Source organism: Aspergillus udagawae, assembly GCF_001078395.1.
Source record: "Aspergillus udagawae IFM 46973 DNA, scaffold_1, whole genome shotgun sequence".
NCBI lineage: Eukaryota > Fungi > Ascomycota > Eurotiomycetes > Eurotiales > Aspergillaceae > Aspergillus > Aspergillus udagawae.
Window position 1 is genome coordinate 4,442,640 of NW_025091264.1, and position 25,072 is coordinate 4,467,711.

Below are 25,072 nucleotides of genomic sequence, written 5' to 3' on the forward strand. Positions count from 1 at the left end.
TGACCAGCATGGATGACGGCCAATGGATATCAATTAAGAAAGGAATATCCTAATAGAAGTATCCCGGAATGAATAACATAGACCTTGAGTGATTTAGAGATGTGAATCTTCCATACTAGACTATTGAAGCAATGGAAGTTTGCAGCTTGCGTTGTTAATAGATCCTGGGCTACAACTACCACCTTAGGTAGGTAAAATGGTAATTATCATACAATTACCATACTCGCCATTCATTGTAAGTTCATTGGACCCTGAATTATCTCTTCAGGAATAGTGCCCATGACCTCGTTCGTTACAAAAGTGATGATCGACAAGAGCGTAGCTTGGCGTACCTGCTAAGATAGGTACATCTGGATACAGGAGAAAACCCCATTTATTCTCATGTGTCAATATTGATCGAGAAGCAGTAAACATTTTGCCTACTTCAACTCATTTACGAATATCTCATAACTTGGGTCCAAAGCCACCGTATGCTCAACTCAGATGCAGACTTGACTTCTGCCGCTGTAACCCCAATGAAAAACCTCGCAAAAGGGTAGTTTGCCGCAATAGAGCCACAGAGTGAACAGCTAACAATATAGCTAACAAGAGCTGCGCAATAAACCCTCCAAAAAGAATCAGACGACCGTCCCAAATCTGCCTAACCCAAGTGCCCTTTCTCATCTTACATTTAGACCGTGCTTCTTCCCCCCATCGTTGTCTTTGCGCACTGGCAGTCGATTGGCAGCCACGCCCTCCTTAGACATCAACACCTTCCGCACCACGAAGCCCTTTTCCTCCTCCGGTCGCGAGCGTGCGCTGTCTCCATGGTAGAATTCGCACTGAAACTTCAAGAACTTGTTGCGATGTTTGTAGACTGTGATGATATCGCCGGTGTACAGTTTCCCAAAGTGGAATCCCTCTCGAGTGCCGTTTCCCTCTGACCCACGGCGCAGTTCTGTGTCATTGACCCAGATGCACTTGCGAGTCTTGGTCGAAAGGATAGCCATTACGCCAGGAACCTCCATCCAATTGCGCCCTGCCGCGATCTGCGCCTCAATAGCCGGCGCCCAGAAAGTCACTTCCAGTGCGTATGCAGGAATCCGCGTGTCCATAGGGTCAGGATGGCAGATGGTTGCTTGAGGACCACGCCCCCAGGATGTCATTCGATCTTCCAAGCGGATCGTCAGGTCGAATATCGATCCCGGGAGAGTAGTAAGCTTTCCTAGAAGCGGACGAGACTGGTCGTGCCGGTGCAGAGAGATGGTCGGAGGTATTTCGGTAGGCATCTCATGTCGCAGGGCCGCTGAGATATTGTCGCTCACTATGTCCTCTGGTGGATGTGAGATTTGTCGGCCGGTTCGAGCGTCGATCGTGACCGCCAATTCAATGTCAAAAACCTCACCGGCAGTCGCTTCGGGTTTATCACAGGGGGCTTTGCTATTTTCCCTGGTTGCCTCCAGACTGGAACATTCGCTAGCGGTATCGGGGAGTGGTAACTCAATTCGGCGGCTGAATTTGGCTCCCTTTGGTGTTGCAGTCCTCGGATGTGTTTCCTTGTCGAGTTCCGGGCCAGGACTTCCATCGACTCCTTCATGCACACTAGTCTTTAGAGCCGGCTGCTCGGTGGTCGCCGGGGGTCCGTGTGCCGAAGTGCCAGGGTGCCACGAGTTCATGTTCAGCTGCCCAACGAGATTCTCAGCTCCCATCAAGCTTGGCGCGGATCCAGCAAAGGGATTGTCCGGAAGGGAAAGGACAGAGTTTAGGCTGTTGCCGTCGCTTATAATCGACTCACCGGTTGAAGAAACGAAGTCATGAACGCTAAGGTCATCACCGCCGAAGGCATTCATACTGGCTCCAAAGACATTGGAACTGCGCAGGGCAGAAGAGGTGATTTCGCCAAATAAGCGCCTCGGAGTAGTTTCAGGAATTGGCCCAGCTGCTGGGAAGCTTTCAATGTTTGGGAGTGATGGATAGTGAATGTCGGCAGGAAGATGGTCGATCCTAGGCCTCTTGGATTGTGCCAGATCGTTGGAATCGTGGCTTTCGTCACCAGTAATCACCTGTTCTGGATTGTCATTGAGCGAGATCTGTGACGCATCAAGCTCGTTCTCCAGATCTTCACCGATATCAGACAGGGCCCCGAAGTCCGTGGGTTGAATATCATTATCGTCGTACTCGTCAACGTCTGGCACATCACGTATCCACGGATGTTGAAAGCATTCACTTTCCTTCGGTCGTGAATGAGGGTCACGGTTCAGAAGGCGCCTAACAAAATCGACACCGGCCTCTGATACACCTTCTCTGCGCAGCACGTCATAATCAGGTTCGGTAGTCATGATATTCCGCAACATCTGAGACCCTCTGTCGTCGCCTCGACCCGTGTACGGAGGTGTACCGCTAAGGATGTGAAATAGTACCGCACCGAATGACCACATATCGACGGACTGATCGTATGGGGACGGTTTCGGAGGGCTACAATTCAATATGAGCCATGCCCGCAATGGATAGAAGTTGACTTACGGATCACCCAATCGGCGTCTTTTTCTGACCTCGCCTCGTCGATAGTTCTCATATTCCGGATACACCTCCGGCGCACAGTACAACAAAGTGCCACAAAAGGTCTTCAAGAATGTCTCCTCTTGAACGACCTTCGACAGTCCAAAGTCCGACAGTTTCACTTTCAGCGGCTCAAGCGAAGCAATCAGAATGTTATCGGGCTTTATATCACGATGTGTGATCCTGCGTTTGTGGAGATATTGTAATGCATGCAGGAGTTGCCGGGCCAATGTTTTGACCATGTCTTCAGGAATCTTGCCATGGGTTGAAAGATAAGTAGAAAGCTCCCCGCCAGGTACATATTCCATGATAATATAGATCCATCTTTCATGTTCATGGTGATCAATGTATTGCACGATGTTGGGCTGTTTGGAGTGGTAATTAGTTCTAAAGCTCCTGCACCAAATAAAGGGGTTCCAAAACTGACATGTTTGAGATCTTTCATGATTTTCATTTCATTGTCGACCTTCTGATCAAGAATCCCGTTCTTCATGAACCTCCTCTTGTCGAGCTCCTTGGCGGCGTACACGGCTCCGTGTTGTTTTGTGGCAAGCTTGTAAACAGTTGCGAATGCTCCTTTTCCGATCTGGCCAGTCACATTGTACATGCTACCACCTGTCCAGTGCATTCCAAACGCATTGGCTACTGTCCACTCCAGACTTGGTCGCACCGAGCCTTGACGGTTCTTCAGCATGGCACCTGCTGGTTGCCTCTGAACTCGTTCGAGGTAACGAAGCATATTCTCGGTGTACTGCATTGCATATCCATCCCGAGACGGAATGCGGACAACGAACCTTACCTCATCAGAGGCGTTGTTGCCGCGCAACACTTGTATGACAGAGCCATTGGTCAACATGCGGCTGTTCTCTTTTTGATTCTTGCGAAGACGACAATCGTCTACAACGGTGCCGTTGGTCGAGAGGTCTTCCAGCATCAGAATTCCGTCGCCGGTGAGGTGGATTCGGAAGTGTGTGTTGGATATGCGCTTCGCATTGTCGTCCGGGGCAAGAAGAAGGTCGCACCGGCTTCTGTTGCGCCCAAAGCAAAAGCCTAGATTTATATTACGGACGTTGGAGGATAGTCTGAGAGCGATATCCAGAGCTGCGGTGTCCGGATCTTCGTATTCCAAGTCATCTTTTTGTAAGATGTGTTGAGGCGCAAGAGAAGCAGTCGCGGCCACAGCCTCATGAGCGGCAAGAGACGTTGGATGCAAGATGCAGATGATGTCTGAAACATCCTCCTCAAGCAGACCAGAGTTGTTCCGACCAATACGGCGGGGATCTGTACATGGCTGAGTCGACTCTTGAGTCGCCTCCATCTAGAATGACGAAGGAATGCTCCCAAAAAAGAGAAGCAAAAAGAAGGAAATATAAAAATGAGCGAAATGGTTCGGTAATGCAAACTATAAAAGAAAAGACTGTCAAGACTGGGTTGTCTGGGGTATCAAAGCCGATGTGTGCGGAATTGTGTCTGCATAACCAACTAAATAATCAATATAAATTCAAAAAATGCTTCTGCCGATGTTAGAAGCGTGGTACTTCGGCTCGCATTCCCTACGGGAGAGAGAAATGCCCTCTCACCTTTCAAGAGATCCAGAAGATGAAACCAACGGAAAATTATTGTGTCCAAGGAATCTGATTAGTGGTCCTCGAATAAATATGGCTGGCCGAACGCTCTTCCAGGCGATGTGGGAGTGGTCGTGTCGAATGGGTGTTTCCAGGCAAGGAATCCACAGACGTGGGAATTCGGATAGGACAAGGAATAATGAAAGAGACACCCAAGTCAAATAGAATCTAGACTTCCAGAAAAACTGAAATCCCTTGCAGGCTACCAGGTGCACAGTGATATGCGAGACTGCACTCGATCCACCTATTCATCACAAGCGGGTTATTTCTTATCCAGACGATTGAAAGGAAGGACGTCTGGGACCATTGAGTCAAAAGGCGATGAGAGGCTATGTATGTGAAAGGCTATCTGAGGCACAAGGGCTATGTCTAAAGTACAATAGGCAATGGTTAGTCCACAACAGCGATCAGCCACACGCAGACATTGCACGGAAACTCACACACTTAGCTGTTCCGCGTCAGCCATTTACTGCACAATCAAGTTCCTATGAGTTCTGCAATGATATTCACTTGATAGGGTGGAGCAACGACAGGGACGAGACAGGAGGCTGTCTGCAGAAAGTCGTCGTCCGAGAAACAAGCTCCTAGGCTGAGGGTGAAGATCCGCCTTTATTTTGGAGTCGAGTACGCCCCAGGCATCAACAAGGCATCAACAAGGCTAGTTCCTGAGGCGTCATTGAAGCTCTGTCCAATAGGACTGCTTCGCGATTTGGCGGCTAGGGTCATCCATGGAACATCAATGTGACACATCAAATCTGTATTTACAGGTCTTAAGGTTACGACAAGCTGGATTGAAAGAGTGCTGATATCAAGGTCTATTACGAAAAAAAAAGTATCTAAGTTATTATCACTGCTTCATTCCATAAGGAATACTTTGATCTGTGCTGCGCTGGTATTCGCCACTCAGAGCGCGATCGAAAACCTGCTCCAATCTGCTGAGCGCGCTCTCGGAAACCTCTGTGACTAGTCAGAAACTACCAACTAATGCTACTTGGGTGCTGTATGGGACTTACGGTAATGCACAACGATTCGGCCTCCGAGTAATTTGAGACCAATCTCTTTTCCGATCTCGGCCAGGTCATTGGGACCTACACCAGAGGATTCAAGGTCCAGCCATACCATGTTTGTATGTACTGGATGCTGTAACTTGCCGCCACGGGCAGTCCACATCTCGGCGACTCTCTTGGCATTGATGTGAGTTTCTCGAAGTTTACCTTTCTGACCGTTGGGATCGGGTCCGAAAGTCTCCTCGAGGGCCACCCGTGCAGCCGCAGCAATTACTCCAGCTTGACGAACGCCGCCACCGATGGATTTGCGAAACCAACGAGCCTTCTTGATGAATTCATTGGATCCGACAATGATACTCCCAATTGGTGCGCCCAAGCCTTTGGAGAAGCATAGACTCACACTGTCGAAGAGGCCAGCATATTCTGGCAAGCTGCCGGCTCCAGAAACCACTGCTTCCCAGAGTCTCGCGCCGTCCAAATGTACCTTGACTCCGTTCTGATGAGCCCAATCTGTAATCCGACGAGCTTCGGCCAGAGGCATCACTAGGCCATCCAGGGTATTCTCCAAGCTGATAACCTTTGTTGGACAGTAATGTACGTCTTCGTCGAGCACTGCGTGCTTTTGAATGTCTTCCAGAGTAAGGTGAATACCATTACTAGGCACGATAGGTTGCACCATGGCCCCAGTCAGAGAGCTGACACCTCCGGCCTCGTAGCGCACGATGTGAGAGCGATGATCACAGAGAACGGAGTAGGGGGGCTGCACGAGATGTGTCCGAATTGCAACCTGATTGCCCATAGTCCCCGACATGACGAGTAAGGCGCTCTGATGGTTGGTCCGTTCGGCAACATAGGTTTGGAGGTCATTTGTCACAGGATCCTCTTCAAAGACGTCGTCCAACAAGGTAGTCTGACAAATAGCTTCAAGCATCGACGGTGTAGGCTTGGTCATCGTGTCGCCTTGGGTGTGCTCCCATATTAGTTCTTCGTGTCTTCCACTGCACTGCAATGAACTCACTTCGCAAGTCGAATTCCGCTGCACCAGCGCCGCGCCAACTACTGATCCTGCCATTGGTCCCATGAAGACAGGCTGAAGTGCTCGCCATGGCTAATATTCGATTGCGTCGGAACCTTTGAGCGGGGGAATGTGACCCGAAGGCAAGCAGTTGCCGGCGCAGAATGCGAAGAGTGGCGGCCATCAAGAAGGATTTGAGGCCCTTTTATCGAAACTGCTTAGGCATTTACAGACAGTCCAATCGGTAAGCAGCAATGCGGAGTTGCGACCTTTGATCTCTCCTAATTCGGTGCCCGCCCACTCGGATACGGCAGAAAGAACCAGCAGCGTGCGGGGTCAACATCCATGTCTGACTGCCGAGACCTGTCCGTCCTAGGAGACCTTGGACGGTCAGTCGGAGTCAATTTGGAAGAAGGCATGCTACAATACTTTCATACCGCGGCTTTAACATTTCATTACACAGGCGATGAAGACATGACAAGATACTTTTGAATTATAAGGTAGAAACTAATGCAACCGAGGGTAAACGGAAAGCCCTCAGTCCCACATAATGTAATGTTCAGTTCAGAATGAGACCAAACGGTAAGGTATTGCAGTGAATACCTCTGCGTAATATAACCGCTGATTAAATACCTACCTATTCAATTGACCGTTATGACTTAAAACGCTATGATGAAATTGAAACGCCCCAAACGCGTTTGAGCCTTATCGATAACCGGAAGAGGAATAGCTGGACCCGTCATCGTGTCAGTGGAACGCCTTACTCAGAACCCTTACTCAGCGTTCGAGATCACTGTGGGCATTCAACTACAAGAACGCAAGTATGCTTGCCTTTCTTTTGTTCTCGAGAGTCGCCAGTTCTTGTGCTGAATGTAATCTTCAGAATGGATCTGTCCAAACTTGCTCGTCCTGCTATCCTCTGCCAGTGTTCACGCTGTTCGAGCTCCCTCGCCGCACTCGAAAATGAGTGGGCAAGGCTGTCCAACTCTTACGCCGTCGCTACAGGATGGCTGAGCGTCGAACTTCACCGAATCTCGATCTCAACGGAGAAGAAGCAGGTGCCGCAGAACTCTGAAATGAGCCTTTTGCGAGGTCGTATCCTACAGGAAATTGCTTGCAAGCTGTGTCAGCAGAAACTGGGAGTTCTGTGTGCTTTAGACGATGGGTGAGTGCGAAAGTCAAGAAGCAGGGTCATGTGCAAGTGCGCCTTCTAACTGGGCTACAGTCCCAATATCTTCTGGAAGCTATCGAAGGTATCATTTAGGGAGATCGTCACTATGCGCACCGTTGAACCCCTTTTTCGAGACGGCTCCCTCGAACGTCTCCTCTGTCCAGCTCCGAAAGAGTCATCCACCAGTCGCGCTTTAATATCCACCGGTCCTCACGAGGTCGATGGGAATACCTTGTCGATGGAACAGCAGATTCAGCATCAAGGTGTCAGCATTGATCACATCTCCAACTCCGTTAACAACCTGCATGATACCATGTCGGAATTGAAGCATTCCTTCACATCACTTCGGATAGAGTTGAATGGTCCTGGGCGCTTTCCCTCTGACAGTTCCGGTACCTACGGAAGCGATTTTGATATGATCAGGACGTTGTTGAAGGAGCTCAAATCGAAAGCCGAAGAAATCGAGACGTTGAAGTTGGAGATCCAGGCTCTCCAGTTGAAGAATCGATACATGGAGGAGCAGACAACCAGGCACCCTACGGCAACTTTCGGCATGGAATGTACCGCAATGCCAGAAGTTCGGAGTCCTGGACTCCTTCAGGCTGGTAGGAAACGGCCCTGGCCTGACTCGTTCCCAAGTGGTCGCACCGAGCCCATTGCGGACTCGTTCGATGAGGAAGATGACACATTCGGCGATTTTTCCCTCGCGGATATGCATGCTCAATCGGTCAAAATTCCCTTGAAAGACCCCGAGCCTGTTCGTGCCATAACCGATTCAACGCACCATCAGATACCGCCTGAGTCGCCTAGACTTCGCATTGAGGTCACTCGATCGCGTCAACATACGCCACACTTCGATAACATGGTTGAAGACACTCAAGGCACAAATGTGGACACGCAACAGGCCGCTATGGTCAAGCGGCCTCGTATATCCCATTCGGCTGACCGGCCTTTGTCCCGGGGAAACACTGAGAAGAGAAGGCCAGGACGACCGCGTAAATCATTTAACCAGTCTGCCAAGCCGGACTTTTCTCAGACACCCAAACCGACGCCATTGAGCGAACAAAATGGCAACGTCGGCACAATTAGTCAAAATGAGCAAGTACAATCAAACACGAGCCCGAGCGAAGCACTGGACGCAAGGCAACGGGGCTCTACTCGTTCGCGAACCTTGCGCAGTCAATCGCGGCCCCCTTCAGCGCGTCAATCTGGCAACGGAGTTTCCCAATCGACGAACGTGGATCAGAATGCATTAGAAGGGACTCTGCCAGTAACTGCGGGAGAAATAACCCAACACTCAACCAAAGAAGCAGGCAGTCAACCACAGATTCGTGAGATTGGCTCCGCAAAGGAGAATCTGCCGACATCAACGCAGATCAAGCCTTCAGGTATTAACAATGATGGCGAGACACGAAAGGCGCAGATAGCAGCGCGGGATTTGATGGCGCGCTTAGCTATGCAACGTGAGGAAGCAATGGAGACTGAAGAGAGCCGATGACAATGTAGGGTGCAGTTCATATCATGTATTTCTAGAAAGTATTCAAGGCGAAGAATGATGAACAAGCCGTTACTATGCCTACCATTGTAGAGTTTTGGCAAATGCAGGAATGTTCAAGTCATCTAATTTATCCATCTTTCATCAACCTCAACCAACTGTCTGGGTATCCTGACTTACATCATCCAATAAACCAACGATTGCCAACATATACACAACAAGGCCATATATGCAAGACATAGACAAGCCCGACGAGGGAATTCTCTATTTGACACACATAAACCCACAGCCTTCCCTGGCCCTTTCGCAGGCCTTCTTCAACGCCTGTTCCTCCGCGTCCGTCCATTTAACAGTCAAATCATCCCACGGTTTGCGCGAGTTGAACTCCTCCCGGAAAGTTTTGTGCATGGCCTGTAGGCGGCTGACTTCACGCGGGTCCCCGGTGCCCGAATATACCATGAACAGGGTACAAGGTGGAAGGGAGTCGTAGATGCGTTGGATGTTATCGACTGTGCGGGCTACTGTATCTGCCAGGGATTTCCGAGCAGCAGCAGTAGGCGCGACCGTACCCGAACCCGTCGGGGTGGTTTCTTCGGGAGGAGGCACCAACGTCGTCGACTCGTTGGCGTTGTTCGGGTCGGGTAGACGATTGCACCACCCACGGAGAACCTCGAGTTCTCGCATTCGGGCCCAGGTGAAATCCACTCCGCCGCCTGGAATAGATGGGTTGCTGGGATCGCCTTTCACGACGGCGGAGACGCCTTGGACAACTTCGTCGTCATTCTGGCACCCGATCGCGACGGTCGCCTGCGACCCAAATCCGCGCTCGGGGTTGCCCCAGTCTACCACGGCTCCTGTACGGCCTTCGCCAGAGGTGGTTGCTTTCCCGGGGCGCGGGGAACGGCCAAGGCGCCGGAAGATGCTTTCGTTTGCGGCGTCGCTTGTGCCCCATCGCTCACCCTTTTCGCATTTTTGCTTCACCAGCTCCAGCACTGCACGGGCGTCCTCCACGGAGTCATGGCCAGTTTGGCCCTTTTGGATTTCCTTCCCGAGATACTTCTGAGTGAGCCATTTCAAGCTGCATTTCAGTGGTGGTCCGCGAGGGTGTGGATAGACGATCGCGGTGTCAACGATGAAGGGGTGCGTAAGCTTGAGAGCATTCAGGTCAGAATTGAGCGAGTGGCCCACCAGCACCGAGCGCGGAGTGAGAATAGTGAGTAGCTTTTGCTGAATGTCAGCGAGGGTGGTTGTGACAGAATCCAATTTCTCCTTCGTGATTCCGGAAAAGCGGGTCAGGTAGTCGATGATGGGCAACTGTGGCTTCACAAGCTCATCCAACACCACTTCGCCATCCCATCGTACCAAGCTGATACGTGTAAGTTCTGATTTACCACCTTCTGTGATGCACATCTCACAATCCAATGACAGTATATCGCGGCCGGCTGTTACACTGCCCTGTTGAATCTCATGCTCAGGAATTTGTCCCGCTTCCAAGCTCGGCACATGTGTATCGACCCAACCATCCTTTGTGGATTGGCCAGCTCTTTTGCGACTTTCCGCCAACGCCAACTTCTCTTTTTCAGTTGGCAAGAGGGCCGGATGAAGGACGTAATCATTTTCTCGCAGGTCTTCAACACTGCTAATGAATGTCGTGATAGGTGTACGCTTAGGGACGTAGCTTTTGTCTACCTTAGGCGGTTTGGGACCCTTGGCCCCACTGTCTTTGTTCTTCGGCAAAGAAGAGAGTAGAATAGCTTGGAGAGGAGAATGAACCTTGTTGTACTTTGAGTCCCCAGGGGCCCTTACGGGCCAGATGTGTGGGAACATGTCCGCTAGTGGTTGTAATGGTTCCGGAAGATTGTCTCGTGTTAGAGGACGGGGGTTGAATCTGTGCGATCGATCTTCCAGAGGAAGACCCTGTTTCCAGCGAAGGAAGTTGGCATTGCTCTCATTCTCTTCAGCCGTCTTATTGGCATCAGAGTCTTTCTGCTCTGCATCGGGAGTTTGAGTCGATCGAGTATCCTGATCTTCAGGTTGAGGTTTCAATGGAAGGGTCCCGTCAAACATCCCCATTTCCAAACCCGGAACCATCAACACAACAATTTTTCTAATATGACCCGAATGCTTGATGGAGATCCACTGAGGTGCGATGCCATCCGCGAAACAGTAAAGTAATAGATTTTGGAGATCCATGATGCGGATGGAGGATTGCAGTCGACCTTCCACATAGGTAAGCACGGGATATTTCGTCTTTTCGCCATCAACTCTCTTTTTTTTCGTAGGTCTTTGCACAGATACGCTATCTTTCGTCTGACCATGCGTTTCTTCTGTAGGTGTCGCATCAGAACCTGCAGTAGCTATCCCGCTGTCGTCTGCCGCTTGTGGCTTTGCACCATGAAGAAGTGATAGAGTTTGGGCTATTCCAAAGCCATTCGTATTATTGGAAGGAAGTCCGACTGGATCCTCATCATCTGAGCATTCGGCTTCTCTGCGCTTGCGCTTGTTTGTTCCAGCCATATCTGGACCAGTGGTGGCCAACAAAGGCAGATATTTAGTGGCTAGGTAAGTTGCAAACACTTATGATTAGAACATTCGTCGTTCTTTGTGAATAAACGGTCTTAGATTACAAAACGAACTCGGCATAAAGCAGTTTTTCGAAACTTCCTCGCTGGTTGTTGTCGAAAATACTCAACAGAAGGGATTGGATGGACTTTTTGAGACCACGTGATGATAAGTAAATTTAAGGATCAGATCACGTGTTGATAGTGACCGCAAGTTGCTTATGGATACTGACGAGACGTCCCCGCTTCAAAAAGAGGCCATCAAGGCAAGTAACGCTTCAGTTCTCTCTTTAATTGGTATTTGTAATGCACCCTGGGGTCTATTATCATTAAATTCCCAAATGCAAAGTCAATTGACCAAAGGGAAATATCATTTTGCTTACTCATTGCGATGGCGTCAGGCGGATTATGGTTGACCCGCAAGTAGCAAGGTTTCTCCGCGGGATCGAACCAAACAGAAGCGTAAGAAACGGTAAGGTACCTTACGTACCTCTTAAGTCTGGGCCGATCTGATAAGCCAAAAATTCGCCTTCCTGGTCTCGTGCATCCCGACTCTTCCCCTCCTACTTCCAACGCCTTGTGTACGTGAGAGGACATTGCGTCTTCTTTCTTCCTCATCCAACTCCTTGAAACCCTTTTTTTCTTCACCAAAGGCTTTCCGATTGTCTTACGTCTCGTACCTGTTTCTCCATCAGCTCGACGTTCATCAAAGGGCTACTCCACCAAGCAATCTAACCCCACGGCCGTGCCCCGCGATATTCTCTCTCAAGCACCATGTCGACACTCAACGAAATTACCTCAGACGCCGACTTCTCGGCACACACCTCGTCTCTTCCTCCCTCAGCCTTACTAGTCCTCTACTTCCATGCGCCATGGGCAGCTCCCTGCGCGCAGATGCGCGCCGTTCTCTCCGCCCTCGCCTCCCAGCACCCCGCCACCACCCCGCCCACCATCTCCTTCGTGAGTATCAACGCCGAAGAACTCCCCGACATCTCCGAAGAGTACAACGTCACAGCAGTGCCATACGTCGTTCTCCTCCGCAACGGCCAGATCCTCGAATCCGTTAGCGGCAGCGACGCTGTCAAGGTGCGCGATGCGGTCGAGCGGCACGCGGGCGCTGGATCTGGCGCGGGCGCAGACGGTGCGAACAAGACCGCTATCCCTCCCCCTTTGACGGCTACGCCCCGTGAGAATGCCCCTGCGTCTGCTACGCAACCGCCTGCTCCCTCGACGCAGGCATTGACGCCCGAACAGTCCAAGGAGGCGCTATTTGCACGGTTGGCGGAGCTGGTGAAGGCTGCGCCGGTTATGCTCTTCATGAAGGGGACGCCTAGTGCGCCACAGTGCGGGTTCAGTCGTCAGTTGGTTGCGATCCTGCGGGAGCGGAGCGTCAAATACGGGTTCTTCAATATCCTAGCCGATGAGGACGTCAGACAGGGGTTGAAGGAGTTTGCGGACTGGCCCACATTTCCCCAGTTGTGGGTTGAGGGGGAGCTCGTTGGTGGATTAGATATCGTATGTTCTTCTATTATCGCTTTCGTAACTGGAAAGTCATTGCTAACTGATCTATTTCTGATACAGGTCAAGGAAGAGATCGACAACGACCCCGATTTCCTGAGCCAGTTCTCCGTTAACAAGGCTCCTGCTACCGCTTGAAGATACGACGGGTGCTCTTGGTACACGATACAAACTTCCTTGAAGACAATTTATACTCCCATGTATTCCCTCTTCGTTAGACTTTTGAGATTTAGCAATGATGAATATAATGCGTTTCCGTGTTGAAATACATTTACACATGAACAGTTATATGCTTTGCCTCGACCGTGCATGCGCCGCGGAATTTAGCATGCGCAGGTATCGGAAGGATGAATATTGTCTGATGCCCGCTACAGTACACAGAGCTCTTACACTTATATAGCAGCAAATTCACAAGTTCAAGATGGATACCTCTTCTTGTTGAAAACCACATCGCTCAATTTGCGTCCGCAATATAAGAAAGATTCTGGTTTACTCTGTTCCGTTATCTTCGGCGGTAGCTTGTCCCCCTGAGGCCGCTTTGGGCGCATTTCTGGACCGCTGAACACGGGTTTCATGCCAGAAATGGGGATTGGCGTTACGTGATGTTTTGAAGGTGGAAAGAACGGCATCCTCGTCGACGTAGGCGCCGGCCAACCACCGCTTACCCTGTTCGGTGTTGAACTTGTTACGGGCGTGGAGGACTCGGCGATTCTCGAAGATGACACATTCGCCCGGGTTCAACTTAAGCTGGAAGACGTTGTAACCGCGTTCGATTTCAGTCGCGAACATCGCGAGAGCTCGCCTGTACTCATTCCAGTGCGTGTGGATGTCTTCATCCGAGATAATGGGCGCTTGGAAAGGGGGCGAGTAGTTGACGTGGACGATTTTTTTCGTCGGGTCACCGTCTTCCATCTCCAATACAGGCCAGCTGTTGTTGTAGACGTGTTCCTTGTGGTTGTATTCGTAGTTCAGGTGCAGCTTGCTCAGATGTTCGAAGGCTTCTGGGGATCTCCAACGCAATAGATCCGCAGCTCGGAAGCTGTCCACGAAGAGGGACTCGCCTCCGTCGCATGAGTTCTCGAGGCAGTGTAGCAGCTGAAAGCCCGGGGGCTCGTTCATGTACATGAGGTCCATGTGGAATCCGAGGGAGACATTGGTGTAGGCGACGTTCTTCGCCTGGGGGACGCTGCGGACATCCCATGTCGGTCCGTAGAAGGTGTTTCGCAGGGGTCCCATGCGGGTTGCAATCTTCTCAACCATTTCCCGCGAGTCGGGGATATCCTTAACGAAGATGATGCCCATCAGAGCTAGATGGCGCATAGACCTGATGAATGCTTTTTCGTCGTTCATGTAATCCTCGTACGAGATCCAGTGCTGAATCTCTTGCATGGTCTGCTTGTCCCAGAAAAAACGACGCCTCAGCTTGCCCGTATCCGATTTGGGAGGGTTGGCCCTCTGGTCTTTAAGCATTGCCAGATTATATTTGGAGACATGGTCCGGGCCCCATCCCTCGATATCAGACGACCACTTTATCTGCAGCTCCTTGCCGTCCCATTTGATGTCCCGAGGAACAATCATGGGAGGAATGTCCGTAGTGCGAAACTTGCGTTGTTTCGAATGTTCGTCTACGCAGAGGTTGCATTTACAGGCGTCGCGCAGGAGCATGTACCTGAAGCCCCGACTCTCTCCGTCAATCATGACAGTCAATCTGGCTTTCACTAGCCTGACCCCTTCCGGGGCAGGCTTTCCCATATATTCTTGAGCAAAGTCATGATAAATATGTTTTGTGATCGCTTCGTTCGGGGCAGGGTAGTCTGTCTTTGGCACCTGTGCTTGTTCCGTAGATGGGGTTGAGTAGCTCCTTCGAGCGAGGAACGGGCGTAGAGGGATGCTCCGCCATGGTAGCCGGACGAGAGGTGTTAGAACCCGGCTCATGGTGCGTCAGCGGTTCTTCGATGACCCGCGATCTTGAGCAAGGTATGGAGGAACGGGAGAAGACGTTGATGTTTATGGAGTATATGTCATGCAATCAATCAAACGCGGAGTCGCGTGTTGTCTAATTTCCACGCCGAGGTTACAGGCCGTATCTGGGTTAGTGGATTGCCGCCTTAGCACACAGGTTGAGAGACTTGACAGACAGATGGCGATGCCTCTGCCTTCGTACGTCATATCTGGATGACCTGAACGAGCAAGCAGGATGATATTGATACGATACTGATGCTCTGCTAGCTCTGCTATGGAGAACTGAGGCCGAGATTGATCCCATGATGTTATTCATGGTCAACACCTCAATCTGCCCGCCCGGTCAGCTGTGAGAGTCGCTACTGCATACGCCACGATAGATTCCTGCCATGGGTGGTATAGTTATACCCAGCACGAGGCATTGAGCAAGAATGTCTATCTTCACAATCGAGGCATTCCAGAATTCCAGACAGTATCTCTGAGGAAAGGTAGCAACAGTATCTAGCATAGCAGCAGTGACGGAAATGCCCCATAGGTAGCGTTCCATTTACGTATTGTTTACCCAACAAGAATCAATCCTGTCTCCATCAACCCAGATCCTGATTTATCCACAGCTTTCATCAGCGGAGTGCACGTCCTTAAACCCATCCTAAAAAATCTTTTTATCCATTGCCGCAACACTACAAAGTCGCCGCTAAGATCATCCATCTCATCTCATGAAAGCGTCCTGGTCACCAAGTCCGCGCTGACGTTGCCGAAAACCCCCGACACCGACAGTCCAGCCTAGCCCAAGCCCAAGCCCGTTGCTTCACGTATCACATGCATGTCGGCCGGGGGCGAACACCTCAAGGATGAGGTACGTCCAGCCTCAAAATCCCGCAGTCTCTTAACGTCGACCGTTCGCGCCTTGAATCCAAGTACTGACACGAGAAAAGGGCACGCGACGTCAAGTCGTTCTCTCAGGTGGAATCGCCGGGCTGGTCTCGCGGTGAGTCCAGCCTATCTGCTCAGCAGCCCTGAATCGAAATCGCAGCAGCTAATCCACTACCCTTGTTAAACAGATTCTGTGTCGCCCCTCTCGACGTCGTCAAGATCCGCCTCCAGCTCCAGGTCCACTCCCTCTCCGACCCGGCCTCCCACCGCGATGTGATCGGTCCGATATACAAGGGGACCCTCTCCACCATGAGGGCGATCCTCAAGCAAGAGGGGATAACAGTGCGCTTTCCCTACCCCCAGCTCCATCATCGCCGTCCGAACCATCAAGAAACCAAGCTAATGGATCCTGACAACAGGGCCTCTGGAAAGGCAACATCCCCGCCGAACTCATGTACGTCTGCTACGGCGCCCTGCAGTTCACAGCCTACCGCACCACAACCCAACTCCTCGCACAACTCGACCCGCACCGTCTCCCGCCCGCGCTGGAATCCTTCGTCTCGGGCGCTGTAGCCGGCGGCCTAGCTACGGCGTCGACGTACCCACTTGACCTGCTGCGAACGCGCTTCGCGGCCCAGGGCACTGAGCGCATCTACACCTCGCTCCTGGGGTCGGTGCAGGACATTGCGCGGAATGAAGGGCCGGCAGGGTTCTTCCGGGGCTGCAGTGCGGCGATCGGTCAGATCGTCCCGTACATGGGGCTGTTTTTTGCGACCTATGAATCGTTGCGGCCGGTGCTGTCCGGGCAGGAGAACATGCCGTTCGGGTCCGGTGATGCCGCTGCGGGAGTCATTGCCAGTGTTCTGGCCAAGACTGGGGTGTTTCCGCTTGACCTCGTGCGAAAGCGACTCCAGGTCCAGGGCCCAACACGCACACTGTATGTGCATCGCAATATCCCCGAATACCGCGGCGTATTTAGCACCATCGCTATGATAGTGCGCACCCAGGGAGTCCGGGGCCTCTATCGGGGACTGACGGTGAGTTTGATCAAGGCCGCGCCAGCAAGTGCCATCACCATGTGGACTTACGAGCGATCTTTAAAACTCCTCCACGATTTCCGCGTGGCTGAATGACTTGATGTAGCAACCCATCTGTAATATTATCTATTTGTACAATAGTTCTTGTTTAAGCCTGTACTATCCTCAGGAACATAGACGGAAAGTGGCATACTGGATTATTTCTAATACTTCGCGATATCTGCCTATTTCTTTTTTACAGGTAAAAGTTCAAAGACTGAAGATCAACGCTAGAAAAAGCATTAACAAGAGGGGTTGTCGCAAGCGGAATGATGGAATACAGTCAGCGCTGGGCAGGAGAAACAGAGATACATGAAGCATGAAGCGGATTCATCGGATGATGGCGAGCGGAACAAAAGCAAGAAATGGCGATTAGTATTCGACCCCTTCTTCCTCGGGCTCCATACCATCATTGGCCACCTCCTCATAGTCCTTCTCCAATGCGGCCAGGTCCTCACGAGCCTCGGAGAACTCGCCCTCCTCCATACCTTCACCCACGTACCAGTGCACAAAGGCACGCTTCGAGTACATGAGGTCGAACTTGTGGTCGAGACGACCCCACGCCTCGGCAATAGAAGTGGTATTGGACAGCATGCTGACAGAGCGCTCGACAGGAGCCAACTCGCTGCCGGGAACACGCACTGGCTTCTGGTAGTTGATACCGAGCTTGAAGCCGGTGGGGCACCATTCGACCAGGTTGAAGGATGCCTTTGCTTTGAGGGCGGCAACAGCTTGAGTGCAGTCGCGGGGGACGACGTCACCACGGTACAAAAGGGCAACGGCCATGTACTTGCCGTTACGAGGATCGCAGACGACCATCTGGTTGTTGGGCTCAAAGCCTACAGCATAAGTCAGTTATGATGATGTGTCTCGCATTTTCCAGTGAAGAGAAGAGAACGATAAGATGCACATACACTGGAAAGTAAGATCCTGCACCTTGAAACTCTCATGGGAACTGCGGTTGCTCGAAACTACGGGCGCGTAAGAGATCAGGGGATAGTGGATACGAGGGAACGGCACCAGATTTGTCTGGAACTCAGTCAAGTCGACATTGAGTGCGCCATCGAATCGGAGACTCGAGGTGATAGAGCTGACCACCTGAGCGATCAGACGGTTCAGGTGCTCGTAACCAGGGCGGGGAATGTCCAAGTTGCGACGGCAAATGTCGTAGACAGCTTCGTTGTCAACCAAAAAGGTGCAGTCCGAGTTCTCAATAGTGCTGTGGGTGGACAAGACGGCATTGTAGGGCTCAACGACGGCAGTCGACACGCGGGGCGAGGGATAGATGGAAAACTCCAGCTTGGATTTCTTGCCATATTCGGCCGAAAGACGCTCCAGGAGCAATGCACCAAAGCCAGAACCGGTACCACCGCCAAAGGAGTGGAAGATCAAGAACCCCTGCAACGAGTTGCAGTTGTCTGTTCAAAGTCAATGAGAAATTCATTCCGGTTAGCGGCGTGCGATGGAGCCTACCGGCAACGCGACGAACTCGATCAACGACGCTATCCACGAGTTCCTTGCCAACGGTATAATGACCGCGAGCATCTGCCACGTATTAGCCCTTACTCTTCCTGCGAAGACAACCTTCGGCTCACAGTTATTGGCGGCATCTTCCTTTCCGCTGATCAAGAGCTCGGGGTGGAAGAGCTGGCGGTAAGTGCCAGTGCGGATCTCGTCAATAGGCTACTACAGTCAGCGTAGATGCTCATCTTCCATCTGATCCTGGACTCAGATCTAAGTGCGACGCACGGATGGATCAAGATCGACGAAGATAGAGCGAGGTACGTATTTGCCGCTGTTCGTCTCGGTAAAGAAGGTTTCGAAAGAGCCTCCGTTGTTGTGCGATTCAGGCACCTCGGGATCGAGACGACCGTCAGCCTTGAGACCATGCTCTAGGAGGTACCTGAACGGCAAGCAAGTCTATTAGCCCAAACAATTGCATCCAAAGACCATCACAAGCGATAGTGTCAGCAGAACAAAAAGCGGTGAGTCCTCACAGTTCCCAGGCACTGTTACCGAGCTGAGTACCAGCCTGGCCAATATGGATATGGCAAACCTAGAATAACGCGATAAGATACGTCAGAATCTCCATGTAGTAAAGAAGCCCGTTGTCAATGTTTTGGAAAGTTGACACGGATCCGACCATCCCAAACTGTGGTTCAGGAGGGGCGAACGTGCGGGGGACAAGGTGTAAATAAACCAGATGGGCATACCTCGCCTCGCATGATGATGGTTCAACGCAGACCTGAGGGGAGAAGAGAAGACGACCCCTGATAGCGGTTTTGAGACAGATTAGATCTAGCAGAAAGAAGATGGCAGAGTACTGATGAAGAGGAGGACAGGAGTAAGAAAGAAGAAGACAGTCTGGAAGGCGGTCGGTCGTTCAAGAAGGTGCACTGGTGCCCTGATGGTTTGCGCCTACCCGTTGCGGGTGGACACTGTCAACAATCAACATCACCATGAGTAGCCAATCAGCGCTTGTCTTTGCTGTTAACTGGTTTGCGCGCGGATCCTACTAAGCCCAGAGCTTTGTTTGTTTATCGAGTCACAACGCCTCATATGAGACACCCCATGGATGCATCAGGCAACATCTGAACTTATAGATAGAGTTTGTCATGGTGTGTCTGAACGTTTCACCGTACCTTCTTACCACGTGCTGATTTCCCAATGGAATGTGGGCTCAGTAGAATATTACACAGCAAGGACCAAACCTTACTAAAGCATCCCTGGACTTCAACAAGGTGTGAAGAAGGAGTTCATAGCATTACCGACTTAAGGGTCCGGCCCATGGCCAAAGAGGTCTTCCGGGTAGTTCTTGGATCTGTAAGAGTCCCTCCTAATCCCAGAGACCGAAGAAGCCTCCAGTTCTTGCGCATCACTTCCTTCTCGGGATACAGGATAGTCGCTGATTCAAAGCGAAGGTCGTATGGAGAGCGTAGGCCAGATTTATTGCTTTATCATTTCTTCCAAGCAGGGTGTACTCCAAGTCATCTGTCCAACATGTGATGAACTACTCCGTACGATAATGACAACCAAACAATTCGAGCCAACTACCTTAGCTGTACAGCATAGTATATGGAGTACCGACCGACCACCGTAGATACTCTTGTAGACAAATATCTGTAGATCCTCGGAAGGCGGGGTGAGCCACGTCAATGCAATGATGTCAAAGGCTCCGGAAAGGAGATTTTGGACCTGCTCATTCGTTGCAATTTACCAGGTATAATTCTGAAGCAAAAGAAATATGGTTATGATACATAGAAAATGTCTGGACAGCGCTTCGGCAAGCAGCCTAATAAAATGTCTGGAATGTTGTACAATCATATATTAAGATATTAAGGCCTTCCATGTTATGAGTTAAGAGCCCATAGTAGTAATACTTGTGAAGCGTGCAGCCCTGCATTAAAACAAACTTTTTTGTGGCTTTTCTTAGGGGTGGAGTAATCCGCTTGTCCTTGGCAGTTTTTAAATAACTATGGACAGAGTACTCCGTAGCTGATGGGCATATCTTATAACATTCATTGTAGGTATAGGCATTTGTTACTGAAGATATACGGAGCACTTAGGTTCTTGTACTCTATAAACTAAAACACCTTGAGCTTTATGCTAGAATTCCTAACACGTTATCTATTGGCGAGAATTTATTATGAAAATGGGGCCTGGCATCGTCATTTCCCACCTCTCCAGTGCAGTCTTTTCTAACAGCCCCACCAAGCGTCTCGAATGGGAGACCACAAGTGCCTGAGGTGGCGTCAATGGCGTTGCTTGGCGGTGGCCACATCTTCATTGCATGGACGCAATTGAAGGTAGAGATTCCGTACCTAAAAGGCCCTTACATGATGTTGATCCCCAGAGAAATTGCACAGCTATCAGTGCATAATTTTAGTTATGAGAAAATATGGAGATAATCCTCTCTCTGGCAGTGTACGATGAGAGAAACTGACACAGGACGAAGTATATTGGTTATTTTAGTCTACAATCATTGTTTCCCAAGAGGGCGAGGACCCATCGCCATGCACTATGGGTCCATGAATCCATTGTCTTTTATGGGTCCAGGGACCACTCACCCAAAATAAGTCCCACCACGGGCTGATATAGAGACAGAACACACAGATCTCTTCATGTATCGAATCAGATCATTCTTGCGGAGGCAAGCACCAACCTTGGAATCAACCGAGAAAAGGCCTGGACTTGAAAATCTCTGACTCGAGCTCCTCGTCTCTGGGTCCTCCCGCCCGATCGCCGTTTCTCCTCAATTCCGGCGCTTGTCAAGTAGATTACGAAGCTCCTTCTCGCTCTTTTTCTTTATCTACATACAATGCTGGCTGGTTGGCGACTTGTTTAAACTCCTCTCTCCTATTCCTGTCTGCGATCCGCTCTCTTTTCTTGCCGGTTGTCGTTCTTTGGCAGGCATATCTCATCTTATCTCTTTCTGCACTTTCAATTATACCCAGTTCTCTTCAAGCGGTGCTCTCTATCCTCAGGCCTACCTGCATACGTCTTGCTTGAATTAATTCCCCGTCTCTCAAGGGACTGCCCCTTTTGGTTTCCCGACTGCTCTTGGTTGGTCTCATCACTCTCCTTTGCTTTCTGCTCTTTCATCGTCCTTTCTCTTCTGTTCATTCTTAAATCCGCTCCTCGCTCATTTATACGGTCACTCATTGATCCCTGACCATCTACCACTGCTTATGCTCTATAATCCATGATTCTAACTTTATTTTCAGCTTAACTGAATCTATTTTCCAAGCTCTTCCCCGTATTTATATCTAGCCTGGTGCTAGTATGTCCACTCCCGTTGAGGAGCACCCTGCTCCCAGCTATATAGAAGAGAAAAGAAAAGAAAGGGTGGATGATGTTGACGTCTCCGCGTCCGATGACGGCACATATGTCCATGATGGCTTTGCCGCCAGTAACAACAATCACCTCAGGGTTGACACCTCCTATGATGACAACCAGAGATTACCCTTGCGCTCACCTTCGGCCGCGCGAGAACGATCCCTGCGTCTAGAGGATGACCTGGCTTTGCTCGAGGCGGAGCGGGTCGCATCTCGTTCGACCCATGACGAGACGGAAAAGGGAAGCAAGGCCGAGTCCATCTCGCGAGTTCGTTCGCATCGCTCTCGCAATGTCGACGAATTCGACGAAGCCACAAATCCACTGCACGAGAAGGCAGCCGTCTACAACCCGCCTGAAAATCCAAATACGAAGATTTCCAAGTTCATTAAGAAGGTTCATGAGTCGAGCTTCATCATTCGCTATATCACCTATATCGTCCCACTTGTTCTGATACTTCTCATTCCCTTGCTTGTTGGGGCTTTGGCCTTTCCTGATGCCAATGTTGGAGGCGTTTCTCTGCTTTGGTTCTCCGTCTGGCTGGAGATTGTCTGGTTGACACTTTGGGCTGGTAGAGTACGTATCTTTCTTACAACTCTTTTGGAAAAATCATTGACTCGAGCTAGATTGTGGCTAAATTCATTCCCATCCCTGTGGGATTGCTTGCGAGTATCTTCACAAACAATGCGAAAAAATGGCGTGACTTGGCTAAGCAGTTGGAGCTTCATGGGACACTCTTCTTCTGGTGGTTGGGTGTTGAAATTTCGTTCTTGCCTACCATGAAGAATCACCACGTTGATGGGAATTCCGCCACCCGCAGCTGGGAAAACTCTGTCAACAAGATCATCATCTCCATTTTCGTCTGGACCATCTTGAACCTTATCGAAAAGGTTATCATTCAACTCATCGCCATCAGCTTCCATCTGCGTACCTACGCCGATCGAATTGAAATCAACAAGTTTCAGATTGGCAGCCTTACCAAGCTGTATGACTTTTCCAAAGCAAAGATCGAGGCTGATGATGACGAATTCGAGGAGAAGAATGATCAGAGTGGCAGCGGCACCAAGACGCCGTTGCGCGTTCCCCTGCAATATGCCGGAAAGGCGCAGCGTATGGCCAAGGGCGCCCTGAACAGAGTCACGGACGTGGCGGGTGCAGTCGCGGCTGATTTCACCGGCCGCAAGGCCACGAGCAGCAGCCACCCCTACCAGGTTGTTTTGACTTTGCTGCGCACGACTACCGGCTGTCAGGTTCTGGCGAGACGGCTCTACCGCACTTTTGTGCGAGATGGGTTTGAAACCGTATTTTCTGGGGATTTGAAAGAGGCATTCGACAACAACGAGGAAGCCGAGGCCGCATTCACCATGTTCGACAAGGATATGAATGGCGATATCTCCATGGAAGAGCTAGAAGCAGTCTGCGTGGAGATCGGACGGGAGCGTAAATCAATCACCGCATCATTGAAAGATCTCGATTCGGTCGTATCGAGACTCGACAATGTGCTGGAGTTCTTCGTCATCGTCATCGCACTCATTGTCTTCTTGTCGCTGATTTCCACGTCGGCCGCTGGTGTTCTTACCTCTGCAGGCTCCAGTGTCCTTGCATTGTCCTGGCTGTTCTCCGCCACTGCTCAGGAGTTTCTCCAATCAGTTATTTTCGTTTTCGTCAAGCACCCCTTCGACGTGGGAGACCGTGTCACAATCTACGGTAACGCCGGAGACTCTGGTCTTGGTGATGACTACTTTGTCAAGCAGATTTCCCTCCTGTATACTGAATTCAAGAAGATGCAGGGCCACGTCGTCCAGGCGCCCAACAGTTATCTCAATTCTCTCTTCATCCTGAACCAACGTCGCTCGGGAGCTCTCGCCGAAGCCGTCCCCATCGTGATCAAATACGGCACGACGCTCGAACAGATTGACGCGCTGCGCCAACGCCTGCTGGAGTTTGTCCGCAGCGAAAAGCGCGAGTTCCAGACCAACATCCTCACCGAAATGCGCCAGGTCACCGAAAACTTCTCCGTGACTCTCAACGTCGTCTTTTTCTACAAATCCAACTGGCAGAATGAAGGCCTACGTCTGCAACGCCGCAACAAGTTTATCTGCATGCTCATGATCGCCCTGCAGGAAATCGGCATCGAGGGCCCACGCATGAACCTCCAGGGTGCGAGCGTCGACTACCCCGTTCACGTTCGCTACAACGGCCACAACCAGCAATTCGCTCCCCCACCCGGCACCAGCGACGGCCGGCCCCCAGCTACACCTCTCAGCGAAAAGGAGTACCACGACCAGCCAGCCACTGGCACCGGCACCGGCACCGCCATTCGCCACCCCTCGATCCTCCGCAAAGGGATGAACACCGCTGCCGCGCGCGCTCGTGGCGAATCCATCTCCCGCAAACACGTCGACTTCTCACTCGGCATGCGCGACGTCTCCTCCATGGATGTCATGGGCGATGTCTTTGAAGGCCGCGGCGGCCGCCACGTTGACGAAGTCGTCCGCATCGCCAACCGCGAGAACGACGAACGGCGTATCCAGGAAGTAGAGGAGGAGGAAGAGGAAGAGCGCAAGAGCCGCGCCTCATTGTCCAAGACCCGCACCTCCAGCTCCAACCTTGGCGTCCCCGCGGCCACCGGTTCAGATGGCCGCCGCTCCACCGAGTCCCACGGCGGCCACAGCATCTCCTCCATCAGCCGCAACCGGTTCTTCCGCCATCGCACACACCCCGTTCACGAGCAGGAGGACATGATGGAACAGGGGCGGTCTGACATCGGCCCGGCGCTGTCGCAGATCCGCACCGTTTCGCCCTCTGCTCGCTCCACAAATGACCGGGGTACCACTATCAATCGGCAGCCGACGGGACATTGATCGCACCACAATCATATACCCCTCCCATATAGATCACGCGTCACTATCTGCTCATCACATACCACTTCTCATCCAGCATCTCCCTGAATCTTCTTTTCTCGACCTGTGAATACAGTCTATCCTTTTTGTAATACGATTTTCTATCCAGTTGGAAACCCCATAATATCCACCCTCATGTGTCGATGCTGTCGAACGAGGTATGTCCGGAGTGTTCGTTCGCTTTGGATGGCAATGGGCTTGATGTCGGTTTCATCCAAGTACTTTGAACGATCATGTTGCTTTCTCTGTGATCTATTAGACTTTACATGTATCTACATATACAGATATACAATTTCCCGCCCAGACTGTGGCATAAGCTAAAATAAGGCATCTATCTCGAGCATACATCCAAAAGCGCCGCCGTAATTACAGCTTACTTGAGCACGTTGAGCAAGTCCGAGTCTCGAGTCGACGGATGAATTCCCGCACCTCCAAAAGCTATGAATCTGCTTTTGTTGAGCCCTAAGTACACAATTTGGTTCTGAAGAAAGAAGC

At 51.0% G+C, this 25,072-nt stretch overlaps 9 protein-coding genes across 9 annotated transcripts; 4 read left to right on the forward strand and 5 right to left on the reverse strand.

Annotated features, from left to right (window-relative positions):
• Nucleotides 1-659: 659 nt before the first annotated feature.
• On the reverse strand, nt 660-3,856 carry Aud_001454 (serine/threonine-protein kinase; the record flags this gene model as incomplete). Its single annotated transcript, XM_043286952.1, has 3 exons — nt 660-2,454; nt 2,503-2,903; nt 2,966-3,856. The coding sequence occupies 3 exons, from the start codon at nt 3,854-3,856 to the stop codon at nt 660-662; spliced, it is 3,087 nt and encodes a 1,028-aa protein (XP_043142887.1).
• A 1,154-nt stretch (nt 3,857-5,010) lies between these two features.
• Nucleotides 5,011-6,242, reverse strand: Aud_001455 (threonine aldolase GLY1; the record flags this gene model as incomplete). Its single annotated transcript, XM_043286953.1, has 2 exons — nt 5,011-5,120; nt 5,177-6,242. 2 exons carry the CDS (start codon nt 6,240-6,242, stop codon nt 5,011-5,013), a joined length of 1,176 nt encoding a protein of 391 aa, XP_043142888.1.
• An 827-nt stretch (nt 6,243-7,069) lies between these two features.
• On the forward strand, nt 7,070-8,854 carry Aud_001456 (uncharacterized protein; the record flags this gene model as incomplete). Its single annotated transcript, XM_043286954.1, has 2 exons — nt 7,070-7,350; nt 7,411-8,854. The coding sequence occupies 2 exons, from the start codon at nt 7,070-7,072 to the stop codon at nt 8,852-8,854; spliced, it is 1,725 nt and encodes a 574-aa protein (XP_043142889.1).
• Nucleotides 8,855-9,115: 261 nt separating this feature from the next.
• Nucleotides 9,116-11,368, reverse strand: Aud_001457 (RNA exonuclease; the record flags this gene model as incomplete). The annotated part of the gene is made up of 1 exon (XM_043286955.1): nt 9,116-11,368. One exon carries the CDS (start codon nt 11,366-11,368, stop codon nt 9,116-9,118), a length of 2,253 nt encoding a protein of 750 aa, XP_043142890.1.
• Nucleotides 11,369-12,186: 818 nt separating this feature from the next.
• On the forward strand, nt 12,187-13,068 carry Aud_001458 (PICOT family protein; the record flags this gene model as incomplete). Its single annotated transcript, XM_043286956.1, has 2 exons — nt 12,187-12,927; nt 12,994-13,068. The coding sequence occupies 2 exons, from the start codon at nt 12,187-12,189 to the stop codon at nt 13,066-13,068; spliced, it is 816 nt and encodes a 271-aa protein (XP_043142891.1).
• A 351-nt stretch (nt 13,069-13,419) lies between these two features.
• On the reverse strand, nt 13,420-14,865 carry Aud_001459 (putative Gamma-butyrobetaine hydroxylase subfamily; the record flags this gene model as incomplete). Its single annotated transcript, XM_043286957.1, has 1 exon — nt 13,420-14,865. One exon carries the CDS (start codon nt 14,863-14,865, stop codon nt 13,420-13,422), a length of 1,446 nt encoding a protein of 481 aa, XP_043142892.1.
• An 850-nt stretch (nt 14,866-15,715) lies between these two features.
• Nucleotides 15,716-16,898, forward strand: Aud_001460 (thiamine transporter TPC1; the record flags this gene model as incomplete). Its single annotated transcript, XM_043286958.1, has 4 exons — nt 15,716-15,748; nt 15,828-15,880; nt 15,954-16,107; nt 16,185-16,898. 4 exons carry the CDS (start codon nt 15,716-15,718, stop codon nt 16,896-16,898), a joined length of 954 nt encoding a protein of 317 aa, XP_043142893.1.
• A 315-nt stretch (nt 16,899-17,213) lies between these two features.
• On the reverse strand, nt 17,214-19,066 carry Aud_001461 (tubulin alpha chain; the record flags this gene model as incomplete). Its single annotated transcript, XM_043286959.1, has 7 exons — nt 17,214-17,680; nt 17,756-18,259; nt 18,315-18,386; nt 18,437-18,524; nt 18,591-18,744; nt 18,839-18,897; nt 19,055-19,066. The coding sequence occupies 7 exons, from the start codon at nt 19,064-19,066 to the stop codon at nt 17,214-17,216; spliced, it is 1,356 nt and encodes a 451-aa protein (XP_043142894.1).
• Nucleotides 19,067-21,623: 2,557 nt separating this feature from the next.
• Nucleotides 21,624-24,538, forward strand: Aud_001462 (Mechanosensitive ion channel family; the record flags this gene model as incomplete). The annotated part of the gene is made up of 2 exons (XM_043286960.1): nt 21,624-22,250; nt 22,301-24,538. 2 exons carry the CDS (start codon nt 21,624-21,626, stop codon nt 24,536-24,538), a joined length of 2,865 nt encoding a protein of 954 aa, XP_043142895.1.
• Between the last annotated feature and the right edge of the window lie 534 nt (nt 24,539-25,072).